The sequence below is a fragment of the Schistocerca serialis genome, chromosome 4, assembly GCF_023864345.2.
Source record: "Schistocerca serialis cubense isolate TAMUIC-IGC-003099 chromosome 4, iqSchSeri2.2, whole genome shotgun sequence".
Taxonomy (NCBI): domain Eukaryota; kingdom Metazoa; phylum Arthropoda; class Insecta; order Orthoptera; family Acrididae; genus Schistocerca; species Schistocerca serialis.
Window position 1 is genome coordinate 231,496,582 of NC_064641.1, and position 24,734 is coordinate 231,521,315.

A 24,734-nucleotide genomic window follows, 5' to 3' on the forward strand; every position below is an offset into this window, starting at 1 on the left:
TCTGCGCACACATTTTCAAATGTCGCCGTTGATATTTATCAATGCCTGTAAGCAGCTAATGGTCTGGATTTCATTGTAATTTGATAACGTTTTTTTATGTCATCTCTTCAGAAGGCCACAGATTTGTACTCAGGGTTCTTTCTTCCCTTGTAGGTTTCTCTTCTGAGTTCTTGTTTTCTGCCATCTTCTGAAGATTTCTTCAGCAAAATTTCGTGTGTAGAACCAAGAATTGCTTCTTCATAAACAAACTGGGGTACATATTAAGTAAAGCTAGGATTTGTTACCGTAACAAATGTTCCATTATGCCCTGGGCTGTCTAGAAAGACTTAAACGCTAAGGATGATCTCTTAATGTTTCTCTTTCGCAGACGGGTAAGGCGCTTTTACGTGATCGTTGGCCCTGCCTGCGGGTGAGACTCCGCCATTTTCACAATGAATGCCTCCGTGCCGCTGATCCTAGTAGTGATGCTGGCGGCTCGAGTGGCCCACTCAGCCAGGATCCTGGGCATCGTCCCGACGGCCTCCATCAGCCACCAGCTGCCTTTCAGACTGATAGCTCTCGAGCTCGCCAAGAGAGGCCATCAGGTCACAGTCATGACAACGGACCCGATAGGAGTAAGTGCAACTTCGACAGAAAATAATTTTTAGAGTCAAAATCTTTGGCGTGGCTTTCGGGTTCTTCAACATGCAATGTAGGTTTCTTCACTTTCTAGTGGAGGCAGAAAAAATTTCTTAAACATCAGGAGACCGATTGTGAAACCATTTAAATAATAGAACATAGATAAAAACTTCTGCAGATGTCGAGAGTCGGAAGAGCAGGTGGAAAAAATAAATCTCTAAATAGACGTCGAGAGTTGGAAGTGCATGCGGAATTCTTTTGTCTGTGACAACATACACTAAGAAGAGAACATTCATTCCATGAGCAGTTGTCCTTAATCCGCAATGTTCTGATATCCCTTACTGCCACTGAATAACCCAAAAAGAGTTTATGGTCAGGGGTCCACGGGAAGTTGTCGACCTATCGCTGCTTCCTGGACGCTAATATTGTGGGCTCACAGGTATAGCTTGCAGCTCTCCCTTTTTTCTGTAATTCTTTACTATATCTAACGATACCGATTGGACGCCGATTCACTTTCCATCTCCTCCTTGTACCAAACTGAGGCTCGAACTGAGGCTCTGGAATCAACTTTACGTTATGAAAATCAGGTCGTTTCACAGTCTGTTATCGAAACATAACGGCTGCTTTTGTCAACTGCAAGGTGCTTGCATTAAACTGAATTGGGGCGCTCAACTGCGCGGTTATCAGCGCCCGTACAAAGTCCCAACCTTCGTTCAGTCCAAACGCGCCACATTCACGAATGATGATGAAATGAGTACAACACAAACACCCAGTCATCTCGAGGTAGTTCAGAGATTAAGTCGTGTAAGACCATGCCTCCATTACACCCTTCGCGAGCAGGTATTTATTTAACTCAGGACACTGAGGCAGATCTGCAGTGAGGCAACTGTGCTTTGACTTCTCTCTGCCTGCTGTTGAACAATAACTGATGCTGAATATGTCTTCCCCCACTGCAATTGGAGCAGCCAAATATCTTCGCAAGCGTACCCTTTCAGTAGACGCTGTCAACGCGACCACGTAGTGCCATTGTTAAGATGCCTGCTGTGACACATTTACCAAACAGCTACCTGCAGAGCAAAAAGCTGCTGTCGGAGGCCGCGTAAGCCTGAGCAATGGGCAGTGAGCATCGCTGATCACCGGCAGGTGGCTGCACCCGGCGCCCCACAAAAAAACGCGGGAGGTTTGTACCTGCATCGACCGCCTGCAAATGCTGCCAGAAGAAATTTCAAAATCAGTGGACCTGTCTACACAATAACCAGCCTAACTACCACGTTAATGGGATACATAACACACAATTCATGATTTTTAGGAAGCGTGATTATAGTGTACGACATGTTATACAGGGTGTTTAAAAAAGAAATCCCTAGTTTTTTTAAGTATAAATATAATGGGGAAATTAATGATAAATTAAATCAATGAGTACATATCATGAAAGAGAATTCCTTCCAGTTTTGTTTAATTTTAGCAAACGTCAGGATGGGATCTATTTGTTGCCCTCCACGTCGAGACGATATTCCACTTCTCGCCACGTATTCACCAACATTTCAAGTGTAACTGTCCCAACTGCCATGAGATTCTTTCCCGTAAATGATTGATGTCTCTGATCTTTTCACTGTACACAATTCTTTTTTATGTGGCCACAAAAGAAAAAGTCCAGTGGGGTTAATTCTGAGTTTCGTGGTGGCCAAGATATTGGGCCAGCCGTGCCTATCCACTTTCCTGGAAAGCGAGTGTCAAGAACAGGACACACATGGTTACTATAATGAGGTGGGGCGTCATCCTATTGGAAAAACACAAGCCCCTTTTCCGCCTCAATATCCTCCATCTGGGGAAAGACATACTGTGTCAAAATGTCACAGTAAACGTCCCTCTTTATTGTTTTTTCTACAAAAATGAAAGGACCAGTCACACGATCTTCCCTCAAACTGCACCAGACATTAACTTTGGGAGAGTCACATTGATGCTGAACTACTTCATGTGGATGCTCTGCCCCCCCCCCCCCCAAGTTTTGCAGTTATGGCAATTAACTGTTCCACTGACATTAAGTGTAGCCTCATCAGAAAAGAGTTGCTCTGCGCTGCACTGCACGCTCACCTGAACTGAACTGAGGGAACGGAGGATAAAAGCAGCACTGGTGCCGTCTCAAGGTCAAACAGACCTGCCTACTGCAGGGGAGCCAAACTTGGAGAGTCGATGAATCAGACACCACAAACTAGAATACTGAAAGTCACTTTGTACAGATTCTAGGACACATTGAAACAAGGGAGTTCTTTTGCGAATGATGATGAAATGAGTACAACACAAACACCCAGTCGTCTCGAGGTAGTTCAGAGATTAAGTCGAGTCAGATTTACAAGGAACCTGTCGGTATGCGTCCACTTATCAGTATGGCCTGGATGTGTGCATTGATTCGGTTGCGCAGGGTGTCGGGAAGACGTTGTATCCTCTCCTGCGACAAGCCGGCCCACAGCTGTTGTAACTGCTCGTCGATGTCCTAATCCATCGGGGGGGTGGGAGGAGGGGGGGAACTCAGCATCTTGCTGGCCAACAGAGTATCTCATATCGCGCAGCCAGCTCGTAGAGACACGCGTCATGTGTGGACAAGAATTGCACTTTTAAAGAATCTCACACACGAGGCCGCAGGATGTCCATGACGTACCATTGTGCCGTCAGAGTTATTTCAGTCACTACCAGCCATGACCAGAAGTTATTCCTGACGGCTGCGCACACTACGACGTCAGGATTAACACTGTTGCGCTGAAAATAGTTCAAATGGCTCTAAGCAATATGGGAGTTAACATCTGAGGTCATCAGTCCCCTATACTTAAAACGAACTAAGCTAAGGACATCGCACACATCCATGCCCGAGGCAGGATTCGAACCTGCGACCGTAGTAGCAGCGCGGTTCCTGATTGAAGCGCCTAGAATCGCTCTGCCACAGCGGCCGGCAACACTGCTGGGCCTCTCCAAAACATTGGAGGAATGGGACTTATCACCGACTCGCCGTCGCACTTACTGACGATGCTCAGCCTGGGTAGTGACGAACCGCGATTCATCGCTGAACGCAGTGCGACGCCATTCATAACCAGTCCTCGCTTCCCTATCAATGCACTCCTCCAAAAGCAGCCGTCTGTGTTGCGATGTTAACGGCAGACTACGCGTCGGACGGCTGCTCCCTAGTCTGGCTCCTGCTTGTCTCCGTCCAACTATGTGCGATGGCACAAAATGTTGCAGGAAGTTTATTTATTTATTTATTTATTTATTTTTGAGGGCAGAAGGATTTACGATGTGTTTAGTGCACAATACGGCGATCGTCCCTTCTGGTGGTCAGAATTGCTCGACCGAAAGCTTTTCGACGAGTATGCCTGCCGTCCGTTCCATGCAGTCCAACATCGGGCCACGGTCGAGTCCAGGTGCCACATGAATCTGGACACAGCACGATAAGACCAGCCAGTCAAATGGAGACTCACAGTAAGATTGCTTTGAAACTCTGTTGCTGATAACGCTGTCTCACCCGAGTAAGCGGCATCTTCGTGTCCTTCACAGAAGTTCTTCGATATCTGACACTGCCCACGCCCCTTACATACCTATCGTACCTGGTAACAACACTAAACAGTAGTAACACTATCCACTGCCCTTTCCTTACAGGTAGAATTGCAACTCTAATAATTTCCATACCCGCCGAGTGCGGCACACGTATGAAGTTAGATTGACCTCCAACCATTTATTCCGGTGCTTCACTCTTTTTAACAAACAGTGTAGGTTTAACTACGAAGCAATAACTGTCCTTAAATGCAAGACAAGCTGTAGAGTTATGTCTTAAACACTCCTTTAATAGCTCTGAAATACTGACGAAATATAATGAATTTTCGGAAACGCAAAATTTAAATGAACACTTTTGTTGTAACCACGACCGGAACGGTAGCGGGGTTGCCGAGAACGAAGCGCGGCGGAACCAAGCGGGAGCGTCCCGCGAACAACGAACGAACGGGAAAGGACGGACACGAACAACGACGGACGACCCAGGGAGACCTTACGACGACAACACGCAAGAAGCAACGGGGTGACAAGCGACACGAATGCACAACGTCCACTAGTAACGGAAACAAAGTACTGTAAACACTCTGTCTGTTGCCGCGATGTCGATAGACTCCACGAATTTCGGACTGCCTAGCTGAGCTTTTTCTTTTCTTTATTGTTATTTTAACCCCTTATACAAAGGTGGGCCGACAGCGGCATAATTACGCTGCTCTTCGGCCACAGATAGTACAAATAGCAACAAGGAAGACATAGAAAAACAAAACATAATGATGTACAAAAAACAGTTGTCACATGAGTAAAAAACACGGAGCCGTTCACAGGTGCAGTAAAATAAAAAAACGTTCAGCACTTGTACACGAACACTGATGACTGAAATAACACACGTGGACGATGGAGCGTGAGCGGTGAAACACTAAAGCACTAACACGAAGGCACACACAAAGAACCGACGGCGATCATCTCCGGCGCGTGAATGTTCACTTGACGTGTACGAGTCCGGGGACCTGCCAAAAAGGGGAAAAGGTGGGGGAGGAGGGAGATGGGAGGGTGTAGATGCCAGTGGTAGAAGAGATGGGAGAGGGAGGGAAGAAGGTAGAGGGTAAGGGGAGCCCAAGGGGAGGAGGGGGTGGGAGGAAGGGAAGAGGGAGAGAAGGGAGAGAGGGTGCCCTAAGGAAAAAAGACAGGGTGTGGAAGGGGAGGATCAAAGTTGGTAGGAGTGGTAGATGGAGGGACTAAGGGCATCATCAGGGAGGGGGAGTTAGTGGAAGTCACCTTGGGTGAGGGTATGGTGAGTAGAGATATGGAGAGCAGGTGGGACGTGGGAATACAGGCGTGGCAGTGGATGGGGTGGGAGAGGATGGGAGAGACAAGTGGGTGAAGGGGATCAAGTTTATGGGAGGTGTAGAGAGGATCCATATCTGTTCAAGGAAAAGGAGGAGGTGCGGGAATGGAATAAGGTCATACAGGATCTGCGTCCGAGAGGGGAGATGGATGCAATAGGCATGGCAGAGCGCATGACGTTCTAGGATGTGAAGGGCTTTGTAGAAGGTAGGAGGGGCGGAGATCCATGCAGGGCCTGTGTAGCAGAGGGTAGGGCGGATGAGGGATTTGTAGGTATGGAGGATGGTGGAAGGGTCCAGATTCGATGTGCAGCCAGAAAGGAGCTTGAGGAGACGGAGGCAGGAGCGTGCCTTGGCTTGGATCTTCCGGAGATGGGGGGGTCCAGGAGAGGCGACGGTCAAGGGTGACGCCAAGGTACTTGAGAGTGGGGGTGAGGGTGATAGGACGGCCATAAATGGTGATATAGAAGCTGTGGAGACGGAAGGAAGAGGTGGTTTTGGCTACAATGATCGCCTGCTAGCTGAGCGAGAGGCAGGCACTTAGATACAGGGTACGGTACGTCGCTGTTGGCTGCTGAGACCACGTGCTCCACCGTGGCGCCCTCAAGTTGTAGCTTGCCAGGAGTGCGCGCGCAGCCACGGCTTATTGCGCGACGGCTGTAGAGACCTCTAGTGGTAGTCGAGAACCATGCCGTCTGGCGCGGATTCAAAACCCGTGGCGCTCGGTGCCTGAACTTTGCTGTTCTGTGGTTAATGGAATATCAGAACGTGACCCAGAGTCGTTCAAATTTCATTCACATGAACATTCTAGAAAATCTGAAAGAAAAAAATAATGTGATTACTGACAAAAAAGTGGAAGATACCACGAAAAGTTTAAAAATTTGCAAGAAGTTCAGAGGGGTAAGCGAACAGTCATTGAGGAAGTGGTACTAAGTAAATCTGATACAAAAATATCACCATTTAATATAAGGAAAATACCACTATCCTCGGTAGTAAAAATTCATATAGAATAAAAAAATCTCAATAAGAAACTCAGACTCGGTGGCCGTGTAATATGTAATGTGATGAGTCAATCACAGTATATATTTTAAAAGGGCTATTCTAATGAGGCAGCTATTTATAATTTTATTGAGTACAAAATAAAATGCAAGCATTTGTTATTTTTTGTGACTATTCATAGTTATTTGATTGTATCAGTCGTAATATTCTATTAAGAGCAACAACGTTTTTATTGTTTACTTTGTTTCAGAACAATCTTTATTTAGTTCGGTTTTAACAAACTGTTAACGGAAAAGTACGCTAGGATGTATGAGTGTAGGGACGCCACATCATGTTCATGGGGGAAAATCACGAAGGGCGTTTCTCGGGGTTTCATCATGGGCCCAGTAGTGTTCTTGATTTATGGTAATGGTCTACCATTTTATTTTAATCAGTTGGTAGAACTGGTGTTATCACGAGCACCATCACGAACACACTCAGCTGCTCACCAAACATTTGTGTTCCTCCCTGAAGGACAACAAAATATAAGAAGTGCGAGGCCCATGGTACGACAGGGAAGTAAAGAACGACAGCAGCGCTCTAGAGGCCTTGCAGCGAACTCTGAATACGAGAGCCAGCAGTGATTGTGTGGTGTGCCATTTATTTCATAGCACGACCCCTTCAGTTCTTATCTGCGGCATCCTTTAGCACGGCGGTACGTCGACACATTCTACATCCCGTTTTTTTGCCCATCATGGCAAGCCATCCTCGCCTAACATTTCAGAAAGAGAATGGCCACCTACACACGGCGAGAGTTTCTACTGTTTGTCTTCGTGGTTGCCAAACTCTAGCTAGGCCCGCAAGGTCGCTGGACCTCCCACAAATTGAGAACATTTGGAGCATTATCGGCAGGACTCTCCAAACAGCTCGGGATTTTAATGATCTAATGTGATTAAATGATGATGGCCTCCTCTTGGGAAATATTCCATAGTTAAAATAGTCCCCAATCGGATCTCCGGGCAAAGGAGAAAGAAAACTGGCGTTCTACGGATCGGAGCGTGGAATGTCAGATCGCTTAATCGGCCAAGTAGGTTAGAAAATTTAAAAACGGAAATGGATAGATTAATGTTAGATATACCGGGAATTAGTGAAGTTCGATGGCAGGAGGAACAAGACTTCTGGTCAGATGAATACAGGATTATAAATGCAAAATCAAATCAGGGTAATGGAGGAGTAAGTTTAATGATGAATAAAAAAAAATAGTAGCGCTGATAAGCTACTACGAACAGCATAGTGAACGCATTATTGTAGCCAACACAGACACGAAGTCCACGTCTACCACGTCTCTGCAGATGATGAAGAGATTGAAGAAATGTATGAAGCGATAAAAGATATTATTCAGACAAGGGAGACGAAAATTTGATGGTCATGGGGACTGGAATTCGATAACAGGAATAGGAAGAGAAGGAAAAGTAGTAGGTGCATATAGACTGGTGTTAGGAATGAAAGAGGAAGCTGCCAGGTAGAATTTTGCCAGAACATAACTTAATCACTTGGTTTAAGAATCATGAAAGGAGGTTGTATCTGTGCAAGAGGCTTGGAGACACAGGACGGTTTCAGATAGATTATATAATTGTATATAATTTTAGGAACCAGGTTTTAAATTGTAAGAAATTGGCCTCTGATCACAATTTATTGGTTATGAACTGTAGATTAAAACTTAAGAAACTGCAAAAAATTGTGAATTTAAGGAGATGGGACCTGGATAAACTGAAAGAACCAGGGGGTAGAGAGTTTCAGAGAGAGCATTAGGGTATAATTGACAAGAACAGGGGAAAGAAATACAGTAGAAGAAGAATGGGTAGCTTTGAGAGATGAAATAGTGAAGGCAGGAGAGGATCAAGTGGATAAAAAGACGAGGGCTAGTAGAAATCCTTGAGTAACAGAAGAGATATTGAATTTAATTGATGAAAGGATAAAATATAAAAATGCAGTAAATGAAGACGATACAAACGTCTCAAAAATGATATCGACAGCAAGTGCAAAACGGCTAAGCAAGAATGGCTAGAGAACAAATGTAAGGATGTAGAGGCATATATCACTAGGAGTAAGATAGATACTGCCTACAGGAAAATTAGAGAGACCTGTGGAGAAAAGAGAACCACGTGTAAGAATATCAAGAGTTCATATGGAAAAGAAGGGAAAGCGGACAGGTGGAAGGAGTATGCAGAGGCTCTATACGAGGCCGTTGTACTTCAGGACAATATGGAAGAGGACGTACCTGAAGATGAGATGGGAGAAATTGAGGCTGAGTGAAAAATTTGTCAATGCACTGAAAGACCAAAGTTGAAACAAGGCGGCAGGAGTAGACAACATTCCATTAGAACTACTGATAGCCTCGGGAGTGCCAGCCATACCAAAACTCCACCATCTGGTGAGCAAGATGTATGGGACAGGCAAAAAATCCTCAGACTTCAAGAAGAATATAGTAATTCCAATCGCAAACAATGCAAGCGTTGACAAGTGTGAAAATTACCGAACTATCAGTTTAATAAGTCACGGTTGCAAAATACTAAAACGATTTCCTTACAGACGAATGGAAAAACTGGTAGAAGCCGACCTTGGGGGAGATCGGTTTGGATTCCTTTGAAATGCTGGAACACGCAAGGGATTATTGACCCTACGACTTATCTTAGAAGATAGATTAAAAAAAGGCAAACCTACGTTTATAGAATTTGTAGACTTAGAGAAAGCTTTTGACAATGTTGACTGGCAAACTCTCTTTCAAATTCTGAAGGTGGCAGGAATAAAATATAGAGAGCGAAATGATATTTACAATTTGTACAGAAACCAGATGGCAGTTATAAAGGGTCGAGGGACATGGAAGGGAAGCAGTGGTTGAGAAGGGAGTGAGATAGGGTTGTAGCCTGTCCCAGATGCTCATCTGCATATACATGGACACTCAGAAAATCACATTTAAGTGCCTGGCAGAGGGTTCATCGAACCATCTTCATAATTCTCTATTATTCCAATCTCGTACAGCGCGCGGGAAGAACGAACATCTATATCTTTGTGTACGAGCTCTGATTTATCTTGTATTATCATGGTGATCGTTTCTCCCTATGTAGGTCGGCATCAAAAAAATATTTTCGCATTCGGATGAAAAAGTTGGTGACTGGAATTTCGTGAGAAGATTTCTCCACAACGAAAAACTAATTATGTCCATCCCAGTCACACTCTCTCCCCTATTTCGCGATAATACAAAACTGCCCTTCTTTGAGCTTTTTTTATTTTAAATTCGGTGCATTAGTATTTGTAAAATGACTCTTTCATATAGTGTTCATTAAAAAATGACGATCATTCCACTTGCGACCTGTGGAATGGTACATTAGCTTATTTGTTTTAGTTGTAAATATTTGTCATGTATTGTTGTTTTGCTGACGTGTTCTACATCCCGGATGACCTCCTCACTATGGATCATTTGGAATGAAAGTAAATCTAATCCAATCTAATCTAATCCTACCTGATAAGGATTTCGCACCGCGTAGCCGTATTCTAAAAGAGGATGGACAAGGGTAGTGTAGGCGGTCTCCTTAGTAGATCTGTTACAGATCCTAAGTGTCGTTTGGTTAGCCTTCCCCACAACATTTTCTGTGTTCTACGTGTTATTCAATCTGTATATTGAGCAAACAGTAATGCAAACAACAGAAAAATGTGGAGTAGGAGTAAAAGTCCATGAAGAAGAAATTAAAATGGTTCAAATGGCTCTGAAAACTATGGGGCTTAATAGCTGAGGTCATCAGTCCCCTAAACTTGGAACAACTTAAACCTAACTAACCTAAGGACATCACACACATCCATGCCCGAAGCTGGATTCGAACCTGCCACCGTGGCGGTCGCGCGGTTCCAGACTGAAGCGCCTAGAACCGCTGGGCCACACCGGCCGGCAGAATAAATTAAAACTTTGAGGTTTCCCGACGACATCGTAATTTTGTTAGAGACAGCAAAGGACCTGTAAGAGCAGTTGAATGGTATGGACAGTGTCTTGGAAGTAGGATACAAGATGAAAATCAACAAAAGCAAAACGAGGATAATGGAATGTAGTTGAATTAAATCACGTGATTCTGAGGGAATGAGATAAGGAAATAAGACACTTAAAGCAGTAGATGAGTTTTGCTATTTGGGCAGCAAAATAACTGATGATGGTCGAAGTAAGAGGATATAAAATGTAGACTGGCTATGGCAAGGAAAGCGTTCCTGAAGAAGAGAAATTTGTTAACATTGAGTATAGATTTAGGTGTCGGGAAGTCTTTTCTGTAAGTATTTGTATGGAGTGTAGTCGTGTATGGAAGTGAAACATGGACGATAAATAGCGTAGACTAGAAGAGAGCAGTAGCTTTTGAAATGGCGTGCTGCAGAAGGATGCTGAAGATTAGTTGGGTAGATCATGTAATTAATGAGGAGGTACTGAATAGTATTGGAGAGAAGAGGAACTTGTGGCACAACTTGACTTGAAGAAGGGATAGGTTGGTAGGATACATTCTGTGGCATCAAAGAATTACCATTTTAGCACTGGAGGGGAGTATGGAGGGCAAAACTCGTAGAAGCAGACCAAGAGATGAATAGAGAAGCAGGTTCAAAAGGATGTAGATTGAAGCAGTTGCTCGGAGATGAAGACGCTTGCACAGGACATAGTAGCATGAAGAGCTGCCTCAAACCAGGCAGAAGACGGAAGACCACAACAACAACAATGCACCAGTTCGACAGAATTTGGCGCGGTATCCCTCAGGATGACATCCAACAACTCTGTCAACCAATGCCTAGCCGAATAACCGCTTGAGTAAGGGCCAGAGGTGGGCCAACGCATTATTGATTTGCTCAGTTTGTGAAGTGCTTTCTCTTGAATAAATAATTTTTTTGACATTGTAATCATTTGTTTGTCCATTTACGTCCATCTATCGATATATTCCAGAAATCTCAATCAAAAACCAAGCTCAACTTCTCACAGCTGGGTTTCACAATCATGTAAAATTTTATAAAAGACGCCGTGGTTGCCTTTTGTATCTAAAATAATTTATTTTTAAAACCAAATATTGCGGTTTAGACTTATGCGATCAGTTCAGCTTCTATTTATGTGATGCAGAAAACAAACAGGCAATCGTGGATTCATTTACACCACACAATATTATGAGTCTAAGCAAAAATTAAGCAGATTGCTAGCAAGACATTCACAAAGCAATACAAAGAGTACAACACGAAGAAGAAGTAATAATCGTGAACACAATACGATGAAACCAGCTTCTGTCACGTCAGATGAGTTTTAGGTTTGCACATGTGCTTAAGAGGTGTTATTTTCTCTTAGTGGCCCAAACACACTTGCTTGTAACAGTAGTTACGCACATGTATTCAAAAGTTATTAACATGTACTACAAGCAATATATCTCAGCAGAAATCAATATGCTATAATCATCTTCCCACCCTGATGGAAATTTAAAAGCAAATTATAAACATTCTCATAATTTCATCAATGGATCTACTAGTGAATTCTTTATAACTAGAGTTTACTAAATGCCGCAGCGTTCAGTACTGTGGAAGTTTATTCACACTATACCACACAATCCCATGTGCAATTATGCCCATCGATGTAGAATGTTTTTGCTGCATAATAGTAACTTGTACAAGAGCTATGTACTCAGACACTAATTCTAAAATGTATACTAAATGGGAAGGAGGACGCATTTAAGTCGATCAGTTCAGAGACGGGTTCACAGGAGGAATAAATGGCCACAGAAAATTGTACGACGAAACCAGCTTCAGTTTTATATGAAACGAAAACAAATAAGGAATTATCGTCTCCGCCCCATATTACAGAAGCGAGCAAGATCATGCACAAAACGAGTAAAATATAAACAGTGCAATTCATGGAGTGCAATAAACACATGAAGTTGTACTCTGTCAGTAACACAGTGCGATGAAATCAACTTCTGTCCTGAACGGTCTGCCCCGATAGCTGAGTGGTCAGCGTGACGGATTGCCGTCCTAAGGGCCCGGGTTCGATTTCCGGTTGGGGAATTTTCTCCTCTCAGGGACTAGGTGTTGTGTTGTCTTCATCATCATTTCATCCCCATCTGGCGCTCAGGTCGCCCAATGTGGCGCCGAATGTAGTGAGACCTGCACCTCGGCGGCGGGACCTGCCCCGCAAGGGGCCTCCCGGCCAATGACGCCAAACGCTCATTTCCATTTCCATTTGTCCTGAACGAAATCAAAACAAATATGGAAGGATTTAAATCGCCCAATAAGAAGACGAGATGTTTGCTTGATGAACTTGCAGCGTTCCAAGTGGCCTGGCAGCGAACCAAGATCGTGTTACCGGAAGTCCCCATATGAGTTTCACCCCCCCCCCCTACTCCTTTCGCTCATTCAATCGTAACGTCAAAGCGAAGTACTAAGGACAGAGCGTGCGAGAGATGCGCGTGTGTAGACAGTGACAGCAGCCTATTGCGCTGTTGCACATGGTAGGTCAGTACAGGGACAGTTAAAGTTGTTCGCGGATGACGTCATGCTATGTGATCGAGTGGATTCTGCATCACAGATTTGCAGTCAGGGTGCGTAGGATAACCGTGAGTGCTCAAACGAAATTTCAACCACAGATTATAACGCCAGGTGTCGGTCCAGTGTGTCTAGCACTCAGACAGATTGGCAGCAGGCCCTCAACTGGGCTCTTTCTATCCTACAACAGCCATCACTGCCACCGAGGCGGAACCAGCTTTTATCAGAGAACACAACATACCTCCACCGTGCCCTTCAGTGACTGTCCTTTGACACCACCGAAGTCCCAAATGGCGGTAGATTAGCATCAGTGGATTGTACGATATGGGGCGTCTGGCTCGGAGCTGTCCTTGAAGTAAACGATTTACAACAGTTCATTGCGCCACTGTGGTGGCAGCTGCTGCTCACATTGCTGCTGGACATGCAGTACGTTGCGCCAGAACACGATGGTCTCTCCTCTCGTGCCGCGTGGCCCTTCAGAGCCCGGTCTTCTTGCATCCGCACATTCACGTGACCATCACTGTGAGACATTATATGCAGTGGTTACATTCCTGTCAAGTCTTTCCGCAGTACTGCAGAAGGGACATCCAGCTTCTCGTAGCCCTGTCATACGACCCCGCTCAAACTCAGTGATGTGTCGAGAATGGCGTCTTTGCCGCGTTAAAGCCATTCTTGAGTAGCATCAACTCACCACGTCCAGTCTGAAAGGTGACTAACGCTGATGACCTTAACAGCGTGAATTTGAAAAATACATGATTTACATCCTCGTAGTGGGCCTAATAGCGCCACTCTTACGCGACAGACGCGAAATTCGAAAAGAAATAGGTGCGACAACTTGCCTGTCAACTTTCGTTTATGTCGCACAACTTCTTCTTAGTGATGCGATGGTTTTCCGCCAGTGTGTTTAGCGTAAGTCCACAAGTGACCTTTTGTGTAATAACCCATAATTAAGCACTCATTGCACAAAGGAAAATAATTACATTAATCGTAAGGCAACTGAGAATATAGGCCATAGCTTTACAGTACATATATTTCCTGAAGAAATTAATAGTTCACAATTCATTGCAGTTTGAGAGTTATGAACCAGTTCACAAATACAGCAATAGAAAGAAAAATGATTTTAATTTCGTTCTAGTGAATCTAACTTAGGCACAAGGTGTGAAATACGCACACATGATACTCTTTGATAACTTTTTCTATGGACATGGAATGTATGAAGGACCTTAGAAGTGTTTTCACATGAAGACTTAAGTGGTTTATTCTCAACAACATTTTCTGCACCATACAGCAACTCTTGATTAGAAATAAGTAGACTTATGCAAAACTGTAACTGGCAAGTACAGAAACGTGAAACAGTTACTACAGTCTTTTATTTAGTTCAAAATTCCTGATAATAACGTTTATGGTCATGCATGGGGCACAGAACTAAGTAACTAACTGAGGTATAAAGGATTTATCCTTTGCCAAGAAAGAGTAAGAAAACTGGTATTTGTACTTGACATTTGTACTTAACAAAATAAAGGATACCTGCAGCCACCACACATGCTTGGCAGCATCGTCATATGCTCTCTTTGAGGCTGTTGAAAGAGCAATGATGGATGTCCACAAAGTTCCTGCACAGCTCTGCATGCGTCCTTGGTCGCAGGTCATCTGCGGTTCTTCTCCCCCTATTCATCGCTACTCGGCTCTCTGCAAATCATATGTGGGATCATGTGTGATCTGTCTACGTGGCATACGCATCTTCACCACATATTCGTCCGCTAGGGCAGACAGGCATTGTCTTCTAGAGACAGAGACTGCGAGGGAACTTTGAAAAGTCACTCATTTCGCTCAAGGGTGGGCGATATTTAACATAGCTGTTAAAATAATGCCGCTACTGAATTGTAACTATGAAGCAATAACACGATTCGCTATGGGTATATTACATTCACAAACAGAGAAGCGAATTTTCGTCACACTCCTCGTCTTGTATAGCTATGAAGCTAAAATACATTTCTTCTGGCAATGGCCATGAAACTAAACAACTTTTCCTCTAGCCATGAGCATCAGCGTCCGGGGGCGGGGGCGGGGGGTCGCAGACGCGAGTCCTCCATAATATTATTTGAAAAGCGTTTTAAGTTTTTTGAGTCTTAGTTGACAAAAAATGATACCGTTACTTGTGCAGTAAGAATTTACAGTTTTCAGGATTTACTAACGTTCCAGTGAATCAAATGCGCTTGTATTACTCACCAAAAAGAATTTAGTTTGAAAACGATTGTTTAGGACATAATGTATAGTAATAGTCCACACACTGTCGACAAATTTAAATATTAATACTATATAACTTTTTTAGAGTCGGTAATGCAGTCTTAAAATGACACGCTTTGGAAGTTTTAAGTGCCATTGAAATATCTGTTCTGAGGCATTGAGAATGCTCCATAAAGCGGTTTTAGGTCCCAATTTTTTCAACTTCTTTCAAGGGGATCTCATGTTTAGACCCCCTTGTGATATGCACTGTATCTATTGAATCCTCCCGCCCCAATAATTTAGTGCTGGTGTCAGTTACAAATTTCATTAATGTACAACAAACCAATACTCTTACCATTCACGCCTTGCCACGACAGTAGACAGACTCAGAATTCCGTCTCGGAGCTCTTTAAACTGAGACGTCTCGTGTGATCAGCACAATGGCCACACTCCTAAGAAGCACACGAACAGTTTTGTGTTTCCCCGAAGCCGTTCCAAGTGGCAGCCGTTACTCCGTAATAGCTCCACACGGGCAGTGTTACTCGCGGATGGAACTTCTGTTTTCGTTAGCAGCTCACAGTTTAAGGGATAGGTGTGGTCAGCGTGAGAAGTGGCTGATTGGATGGATCACTCGATGTGTTGTTTAAAGATGTGCACTGAGTAACTTATATTCTCAAAGAAACAATATTTGCTGTGTAACTGGTATGTAAATGTTTAACCCAGAAAACGGGTATTTTATATATCTCGAGGCGGTGTCGAAGATAAACGCAGTTACGAAGCGCGGTATCTTCTTGGTACGCTTAAGCTATGATGAGAGTAGTTAACGAACGATCAAAAGGCTTTTGCACTACATGTTAATTGAATGGAAATGAATTATCAAGAGGCAGGTGCAAAATAAAAGGTCGACTAAGCTCAACGAGACGGGGAAATATATAACAGCGATTCTGGAAAAGGAGTGAAGGAAATAAGATTAAGGTTTAGCGTCCCGTCGACGTTGAGGTCATTAGAGACGGAGCAGAAGCTGGAAATGTTTCAAGAATGGTGAAGGAACTCGACCGTGCTCTTTACAAAGGAACCATCACAGCCTTTGCCCGTGGCATATGATGGAAATCACAGAAAACATATTCTGGACAGCCTGACGCGGATTTTGAACCGTCGTCCTCCCAAAAGTGGACCATTGTTGTAATCATTGCCCCATCTCACTGGCTGTGCTAGTGAAGAATGAAAAAAAAACAAGTCGTTAGAAGTGCAGCTTTCCTTTCGCGGAAGGGGATAAACATTCGTAGCTCCGAGTGTATTCTGTGCTCTTGTGAACAGGTATAAACATTGTGTGTATGTTCCACATCTCCTCCAAAACCACTGGACCGATTTCAGCCAAACTTGGTACAGATATACCTTACTGTCACTTTACAACATATAGTTCAGGAGATTACCATTGATCTGATAAACGAACTGGGAGGTCAGTCATAAAAACAAAGGCGTTTTTCGCTGCGGCAGGACCTTCTCATGAAATTTCAATCACCAACTTTCTCCTCACAGTGAGAAAATATTTTGCTAGCACACGCCTACATATTGGAAATGATCATCATAATAAAACAAGAGAAATCTGAGCTCGCACGGAAAGCTAGAGTGGAGCGGTAGCTTAAAGATGATTTGATGAACCCTTGCCTGGCACTTAGTTGTTAATTGGAGAGCAATCATACAGATGCATGTAGGTAAGTAGAAGAAAAGAGTTGGGTGAAAAACTGCGCCGGCCAGGGTGGCCGAGTGGTTCTGGGAGCTGCAGCCTGGAACCGCGCGACCGCTACGGTCGCAGGTTCGAATCCTGCCTCGGGCATGGATGTGTGTGATGTCCTTAGGTTAGTTAGGTTTAATTAGTTCTAAGTTGTAGGGGACTGATGACCTTAGAAGTTAAGTCCCATAGTGCTCAGAGCCATTTGAACCATTTGAATTTGAAAAACTGCCGCATCATGTATGATGTTTAAATTAATTACTTCTTTACTAGTAACTCCAGTCGCAACACATTTTTCGATCGGTATCAACTTATTGTGAAGATGTGCCAAAATATTTATATCACTGGAGACCACATCGTTCAGAAGATATGACGTCATAAACATTACGTACAAGGCCAGACGTTGGGCAGTACGGGCGTGGTCGCACAGCTATAAATAAGTACCTGGGCAACACCGCGTGTCTCCGCTCGAATTATATAAAGTAAAGCATAGTAATCCTAGATTCAGTTTTGTCTGTGTTCGTTTCTGGTTGCTAAAAGTAATTGGCAGGCATAAGTCAAGTTATTTGTGAAGATATGTTACTGTAACAGACGAAAGTTACGAATTTGCATGGTACGATATTTGTAATCAAACATTATGTCCCAAAATGACTGACAGTAACCTGAGAGAACATCTGGAGAGAAAGCATCCAACAATATTTTTGTCAATGTACGTTTATCGCCATGGAAAGATGTAGAAACGATTCTGTATGTAAATGCGATCTATTTGATGAAGGAACTATGAATACATTGTGTAGAACTTGAAACGAATCTCGTTTAAAATTTAGAAACCAATGTTACATTAATGTGAACCATTTTAATGATTTCGCCGTGTCTCACTGCCTACATGGACCGAATTGAATAAATATCAAGAGTCTGGAAACCATTAATACTCATAATAATGTGTTTATCCCATCACTGATGTGATACATAGAAGAAAGAAAAAAATTATGTTTAACGTCCCACTGAATACAAGGTGGTTACAGCTGGAGCAAATGTGCGGACTGCATGAGCCAGGATTTTTTCACGCTGTCCTCTCTTCCTCCTCTTTCCATCATCCCTTGCTCATACCGCATGTACACACATCAAAAAAAGTTTTGCATCACGTCGGTTCCGAGAGTTCCAGAACCTTTCCAGAGAATTGGAATAGAGATCCGCGTGACCGCTACGGTCGCAGGTTCGAATCCTGCCTCGGGCATGGATGTGTGTGATGTCCTTAGGTTAGTTAGGTTTAAGTAGTTCTAGGTTCTAGGGGACTGATGACCACACACGTTAAGTCCCATAGTGCTCAAAGCCATTTGAACCATTTGAATAGAGATCAACATAAACATCATTTCCGCCGTTTTTATTGCTCATGAAAATCACACATTACATGTTGTACCACCATATAGCGAGACCTTCAGAGGTGGTGATCCAGATTGCTGTACACTCCGGTATCTCTAATACCCAGTAGCACGTCCTTTTGCACTGATGCATACCTGTACTCGTCGTGGCATGCTATCCACAAGTTCATCAAGGCACTGTTGGTCCAGATTGTCCCACTCCTCAACGGCGATCGGGCGTAGATCCCTCAGGGCGGTTGGTGGGGAACGTCGTCCATAAACAGCACTTTTCAATCTATCCCAGGCATGTTCGATAGGGTTCATGTCTGGAGAAAATGCTGGCCACTCCAATCGAGCGATGTCGTTATCCTGAAGGAAGTCATTCACAAGATGTGCATGATGGGAGCGCGAACTGTCGTCCATGAAGACGAATGCCTCGCCAGTATGCTGCCGACATGGTTCCACTATCGGTCGGAGGATGGCAATCACGTATCGTACAGCCATAACGGCGCCTTCCATGACCACCAGCAGCAGACGTCGGCCCCACATAATGCCACCCCAAAACAGCAGGGAATCTCCACCTTTCTGCACTCGCTGCACAGTGTGTCTAAGGCGCTCGGCCTGATGAGGTTGCTTCCAAACACGTCTCTGACGATTGTCTGATTGAAGGCGTATGCAACACTCGTCGGTGAAGAGAACGAGATGCCACTGAGCGGCACATTCAGCATGCTGTCGGACCCATCTGTACCGCGCTGCATGGTGTCGTGGTTGCAAAGATGGACCTCGCCATGGACGTCGGGAGTGAAGTTGCGCATCTTGCAGACTATTGAGCACAGTTTGAGTCGTAACACGAAGTCCTGTGGCTGCACGAAACGCATTATTCAACGTGGTGGCGTTGCTGTCAGGGTTCCTTCGAGCCATAATCCAGAGGTAACGGTCATCCACTGCAGTAGTAGCCCTTGGGCGGCCTGGGCGAGGCATATCATCGACAGTTCCTATCTCTCTGTATCTCCTCCATGTCAGAACAACATCGCTTTGGTTCACTCCGAGACGCCTGGACACTTCCCTTGTTGAGAGCCCTTCCTGTCACAAAGTAACAATGCGGACGCGACGGAACCGCGGCATTGCCCGTCTAGGCGTGGTTGAACAACAGACAACAAAGGCTGAGCACCTCCTTCCTGGTGAAATGTGCGTGTGAATTTGTAAAGGACCAAACTGCTGAGGTCATCGGTCCCTAGACTTACACACCCCTTACACTAACTTATGCTAGGAACAACACACACATCCATGCCCGAGGGAGGACTCGAACCCCCGGCGGGAGGGGCCGCGCAGTCAGTGACATGGTGCCTCTAAGTGCACGGCCACTCCGCGCGGCCTGATGCAGTGACTGGAACTGATAGACTGTCGGACCCCTTCCGTCAAATAGGCGCTGCTCATGCATGGTTGTTCACATCTTTGGACGGGTTTAGTGACATCTCTGAACAGTCAAAGGGACTGTCTGCGAAACAGTATCCACAGTCAACGTCTATCTTCAGTAGTTCTGGGAACTGGGGTGATGCAAAAAATTTTTTGATGCGCGTATTTATGATGTTACGAAGTGAGGTGCCACAGTGGTTACAAGGTCGGACTCCCATTCGTGGGAGCGACGGTTCAAATCCCAGCCCATTCATCGAGATATAGATTTTCCATGTTTTCCCTGTCTTTCTACAGCCAAATGCCGGGATAGATCCTTTGTAAAGGGCACGGCCGATTTCGTTCCCTATCCCTCCCTACCCCGAGCTCATGGTCTGCCCCTATATGGCTTCATTGTCGATGGGATGCTAAGCTCTACATATTTCTTCCTTTACGATGTACTTTTGTTTGCACGTTCCTGTTTCTCTAAATTTTCATTAAAAGTTTTAATAATTGCCCGTTGACTTTTGATGATACGTCAGTACAACCATGCCACCAGGTGACATGTTATGATAGTTGGTATCTATAAGTGCAGTACGCAGTCAGTTGGGCATCTATGTTACTACAAGTAATACTTGACACGATATTCTGTATTAAGTTCTTTTCTTTACTGCGTGAACTTGTTTGTCAATTGATTTAATTATATTTATTCTTAATACGCCATCCTTAAGTTGTGCGCCGCGCGCGGTGTGCGCGTTGTCTGTCGTCGCCCTGCCACGGTTCTCGCGGCTCCCCTCGTCGGAGGTTCGAGTCCTCCCTCGGGCACTGGTGTATGTTTGTTCTCCTTAGCGAAAGTTAGTTTAAGTTAGATTAAGTAGTGTGTAAGCCTAGGGACCGATGACCTCAGCCGTTCGGTGCCATAGGAACTTACCACAAATTTCCATATTTATGTTGTGCGTTCGTGTCAACTGTGACGTTTATGGTAGATACTCAGATGATGTTCCCCACCCGAAACGCTTAAATAATGACGTTTTAACGACAGGTGGCTTCTTTTGCACGATCTAAAAGCGGTGCTTAGTAAAAAAGGTAAATGAAATCGGCCGCTTTCTTTTCGAGAGAGTGGTTTATTTCCGTGGCGATTTAGGGAAACCCCAGAAATTCTAAATATAGATAGCCAGATTGGGTTCGAACCGCTTTCATTCCGAGCCTCAGCCACATCTCTCGGTCACGTGGTTACAGTACGTCATCTCTGTAGTCGCCGGCCGGGGAGGCCGAGCGGTTCTAGGCGCTTCAGTCTGGAACCGCGCGACCGCTACAGTCGCAGGTTCGAATCCTGCCTCGGGCATGGATGTGTGTGATGTCCTTAGGTTAGTTAGGTTTAAGTAGTTCTAAGTTCTAGGGGACTGATGACCTCAGAAGTTAAGTCCCATAGTGCTCAGAGCCATTTGAGCCACCTCTGTAGTTGACAGAAGAAGAAACATTCACTCGATGACAAACAAAAGTGTGACCAACCCAATACGACACCTCATTAATCACTAAACTGCTTACTGTGTATGTCAGAAGCGTCGCAAAAGAGAGTTCAGTGCTACTGTTGGCTTGGGAGACTCCTATGTGTAAATTCAGCAGCTTAATAGAGAAGGATTTGCTTCATCAGCGCACTACAACACATACAGACGGCGATAGTATCACCTACACAAGGCAGAAACGGGCAGGGCATTGGCGGAGCTGTCATTAGTACTCAGGTGATTCATGTGAAAAGGTTTCCCAAGTGATTGTGGCCGCACGACGGGAACTAATCGACTTCGAACGCGGAATAGTACTTAGAGTCAGACATTCAATTTCGGAAATCGTCAGGGAATTCAATATCCCAAGGTTCACAGCCACAACAGTGTGCCGAGAATACCAAATTTCAGCTATTATCTCTCACGATGGACAACGCAGTGGCCTACGGCCTTCACTTAACGACCGAGAGCAGCGGGTTTTGCTTAGAGATGTCAGTGCTAACAGACAAGCAACACTGGGTGAAAGAATCGCAGAAATCAATGTAGGACGCACGACGAACATATCCGTTAGGACAATGAGGCGAAATTTTCTTTAATGGGCTATGGCAGCAAACGACCGAGACGAGTGCCTCAGTTAACAGCACGATATAGCCTTCAGCGCGTTTCCTGGAATCGTGACCATACCAGCTGGGCTCTAGACACTGGAAAATTGTGGCCTGGTTAGACGAGTCTCGAATTCATTTGATAAGAGATGATGGTATGGTTCAATTGTGGCCCAGACCCCACGAGGCCATGGATCCTAGTTGTCAATAAGGCACTGTGCAAGCTAGTGGTGGCCGGCTGCATAATGGTGTAGGCTATGTTTACATGGAATGGAACTGATCATTCACTGGAAACGGTTATCTTCGGCTACTTACAGACTATTTTCAGCCATTTGTGGACTTTATGTTCCTAAACAACGTTGGAATTTGTATGAATTAAAATTGCCATGTCTCTGGGCCATAATTGTTCGCAACTGGTTTGAAGAACATTCTGGACAATTACAGCGATTTGATTTGGCCACCCATCTCGCCCGACATGAATCCCATTGGACATTTATGGGACACAGTCGAGAGGTCAGATCGCCCACAAAATCCTGCATAGAATCAGAAAGGCTTATCATTTATGTAGGGGACTTCCATCGGCTTGTAGAGTGCATGTCACGTCAAGTTGCTGCGCTTCCCCAAGGAAAAAGAAGGTCCGACACGATATTAGGAGGTCTTTTGTCACCTCGTTGCATGATCCCTTTCTTCGCAGTTCGTGACAGTATGAGAGTTGTGTCTTAAATGGATCTGTTAAGTGTAGGAAATTGTAATGGGTATGTGTATAGTACACTACTGGCCATTAATTTTGCTACACAAAGAAGAATGGAGATGATAAATGGGTATTCGTTGGACAAATATATTATACTAGAACTGACATGTCATTACATTTTCACGCAATTTGGGTGCATAGATCCTGAGAAATCAGTAGCCAGGACAACCACCTCTGGCCGTAATAACGGCCTTGATACACCTGGGCATTGAGTCAAACAGAGCTTGGATGGCGTGTACAGGTACAGCTTCCCATGCAGCTTCAACACGATATCCCAGTTCATCAAATGTAGTGACTGGCATATTCTGACGAGCTAGTTGCTCGGTCACCATTGACCAGACCTTTTTAATTGGTGAGAGATCTGGAGAATGTGCTACCCAGGGCAGCAGTCGAACATTTTCTGTGTCCAGAAAGGCCCGTACAGGACAAGCAAATTGCAGTAGTGTATTATCCTGCTGAAATGTAAGGTTTCGCAGAGATCTAATGAAGGGTAGAGCCACGGGTCGTAACACATCTGAAATGTAACGTCCACTGTTCAAAGTGCCTTCAATGCGAACAAGAGGTTACTGAGACGTATAACCAATGGCACCACATACCATCACGCCGGGTGATACGCCAGTATGGCGATGACGAATACACGCTTCCAATGTGCGTTCACCGCGATGCCGCCAAACACAGATGAGGCCATCATGATGCTGTAAACAGAACCTGGATTCGTCCGAAGAAAATGACGTTTTGCCATTCGTGCACCCAGGTTCGTCGATGAGTACACCATCGCAGGCGCTCCTGTCTGTGATGCAGCGTCAGGGGTAACCGCAGCCATGGTTCAAATGGTTCAAATGGCTCGGAGCACTACGTGACTTAACATCTGAGGTCATCAGTCCCCTAGAACTTAGAACTACTTAAACCTAACTAACCTAAGGACATCACACACATCCATGCCGGGACAAGATTCGAACCTGCGACCGCAGCAGCAGCACGGTTCCGGGCTGAAGCGCCTAGAACCGCTCGGCCACTTCGGCCGGCGCAGCCATGGTCTCCGAGCTGATAGTCCATGCTGCTGCAAACGTCGTCGAACTGTTCGTGCAGATGGTTGTTGTCTTGCAAACATCCCCATCTGTTGGCTCAGTGATCGAGATGTGGTTACACGATCCGTTACAGCCATGCGGATAAGATGCCTGTCATCTCGACTGCTAGTGACACGAGGCCGTTGGGATCCATCATGGCGTTCCTTATCACCCTCCTGAACCCACCGATTCCATATTCTGCCAACGCGAGCAGCAATGTCGCGATACGATAAACCACAATCACGATAGGCTACAATCCGACGTTTATCAAAGTCGGATACGTGATGATTACGCATTTCACCCCCTTACACGAGGCATCACAACAACGTTTCACCAGGCAACGCCGGTCAGCTGCTGTTTGTATATGGGAAATCGGTTGGAAACTTTCCTCATTTCAGCACGTTGTAGGTGTCGCCACCGGCGCCAACCTTGTGTGAATGCTCTGAAAAGCTAATCATTTGCATAAGCAGCATTACAGCATCTTCTTCCTGTCGGTTAAGTTTCGAGTCTGTAGCACGTCATCTTCGTGATGTAGCAATTTTAATGGCCAGTAGTGTATAATGCCTTATTTGTATTCTATTAAAATGTGAGAAGAGGGAGAGTGAAACCTGTGACAGCACGTAGCCTCTTCTCAAACAGGCACCAAGGGGACCACCCAGCTTAACTTCCCATCTATCGGACGGATTTCAGTCAACAGTTTGTCATTCCCTCACTCCATGTACCGTTATGGGGACTTCCGGTATTTAGTCCAGGTTATTGGCGCAAAGTCTTGTATTCCAGGGCACTACACATGAGCCGCAGTCCATTTGCCAGGTAAATACATGAGATGAAAGTTAATTCCAACGCCCGGTCTCGAGCCACACACCTCAGAGTGGAGAAACACCATACTGACATACGTTAGCAAGCTCAGCTGTGACGATGGTCGTTGTCTGGCGTACTTTTATGCACGTGTGGACTGTATCCAGTAAACCAGTGTACAGACGATGTAGATATGGCGGGAAAAAGTGTTCCTGATCCTCTGCAATGCGTTATCTTTAAATAACGTACCTATTCGAAGTCTGTTACAGGTAATTCTT

General features: G+C 44.9%; 1 protein-coding gene across 1 annotated transcript in view; it reads left to right on the plus strand.

Moving 5' to 3' along the window:
* Positions 1 to 386: 386 nt before the first annotated feature.
* The window catches only part of LOC126473719 (UDP-glucosyltransferase 2-like), a 294,068-nt gene continuing 269,720 nt past the window's right edge, over positions 387 to 24,734 (plus strand). The window contains exon 1 of the mRNA XM_050100965.1: positions 387 to 614. Within this exon, the coding sequence (XP_049956922.1) occupies positions 432 to 614 (183 nt within the window). The 5' untranslated portion in view covers positions 387 to 431. The remainder of the gene's footprint in view (positions 615 to 24,734) is intronic.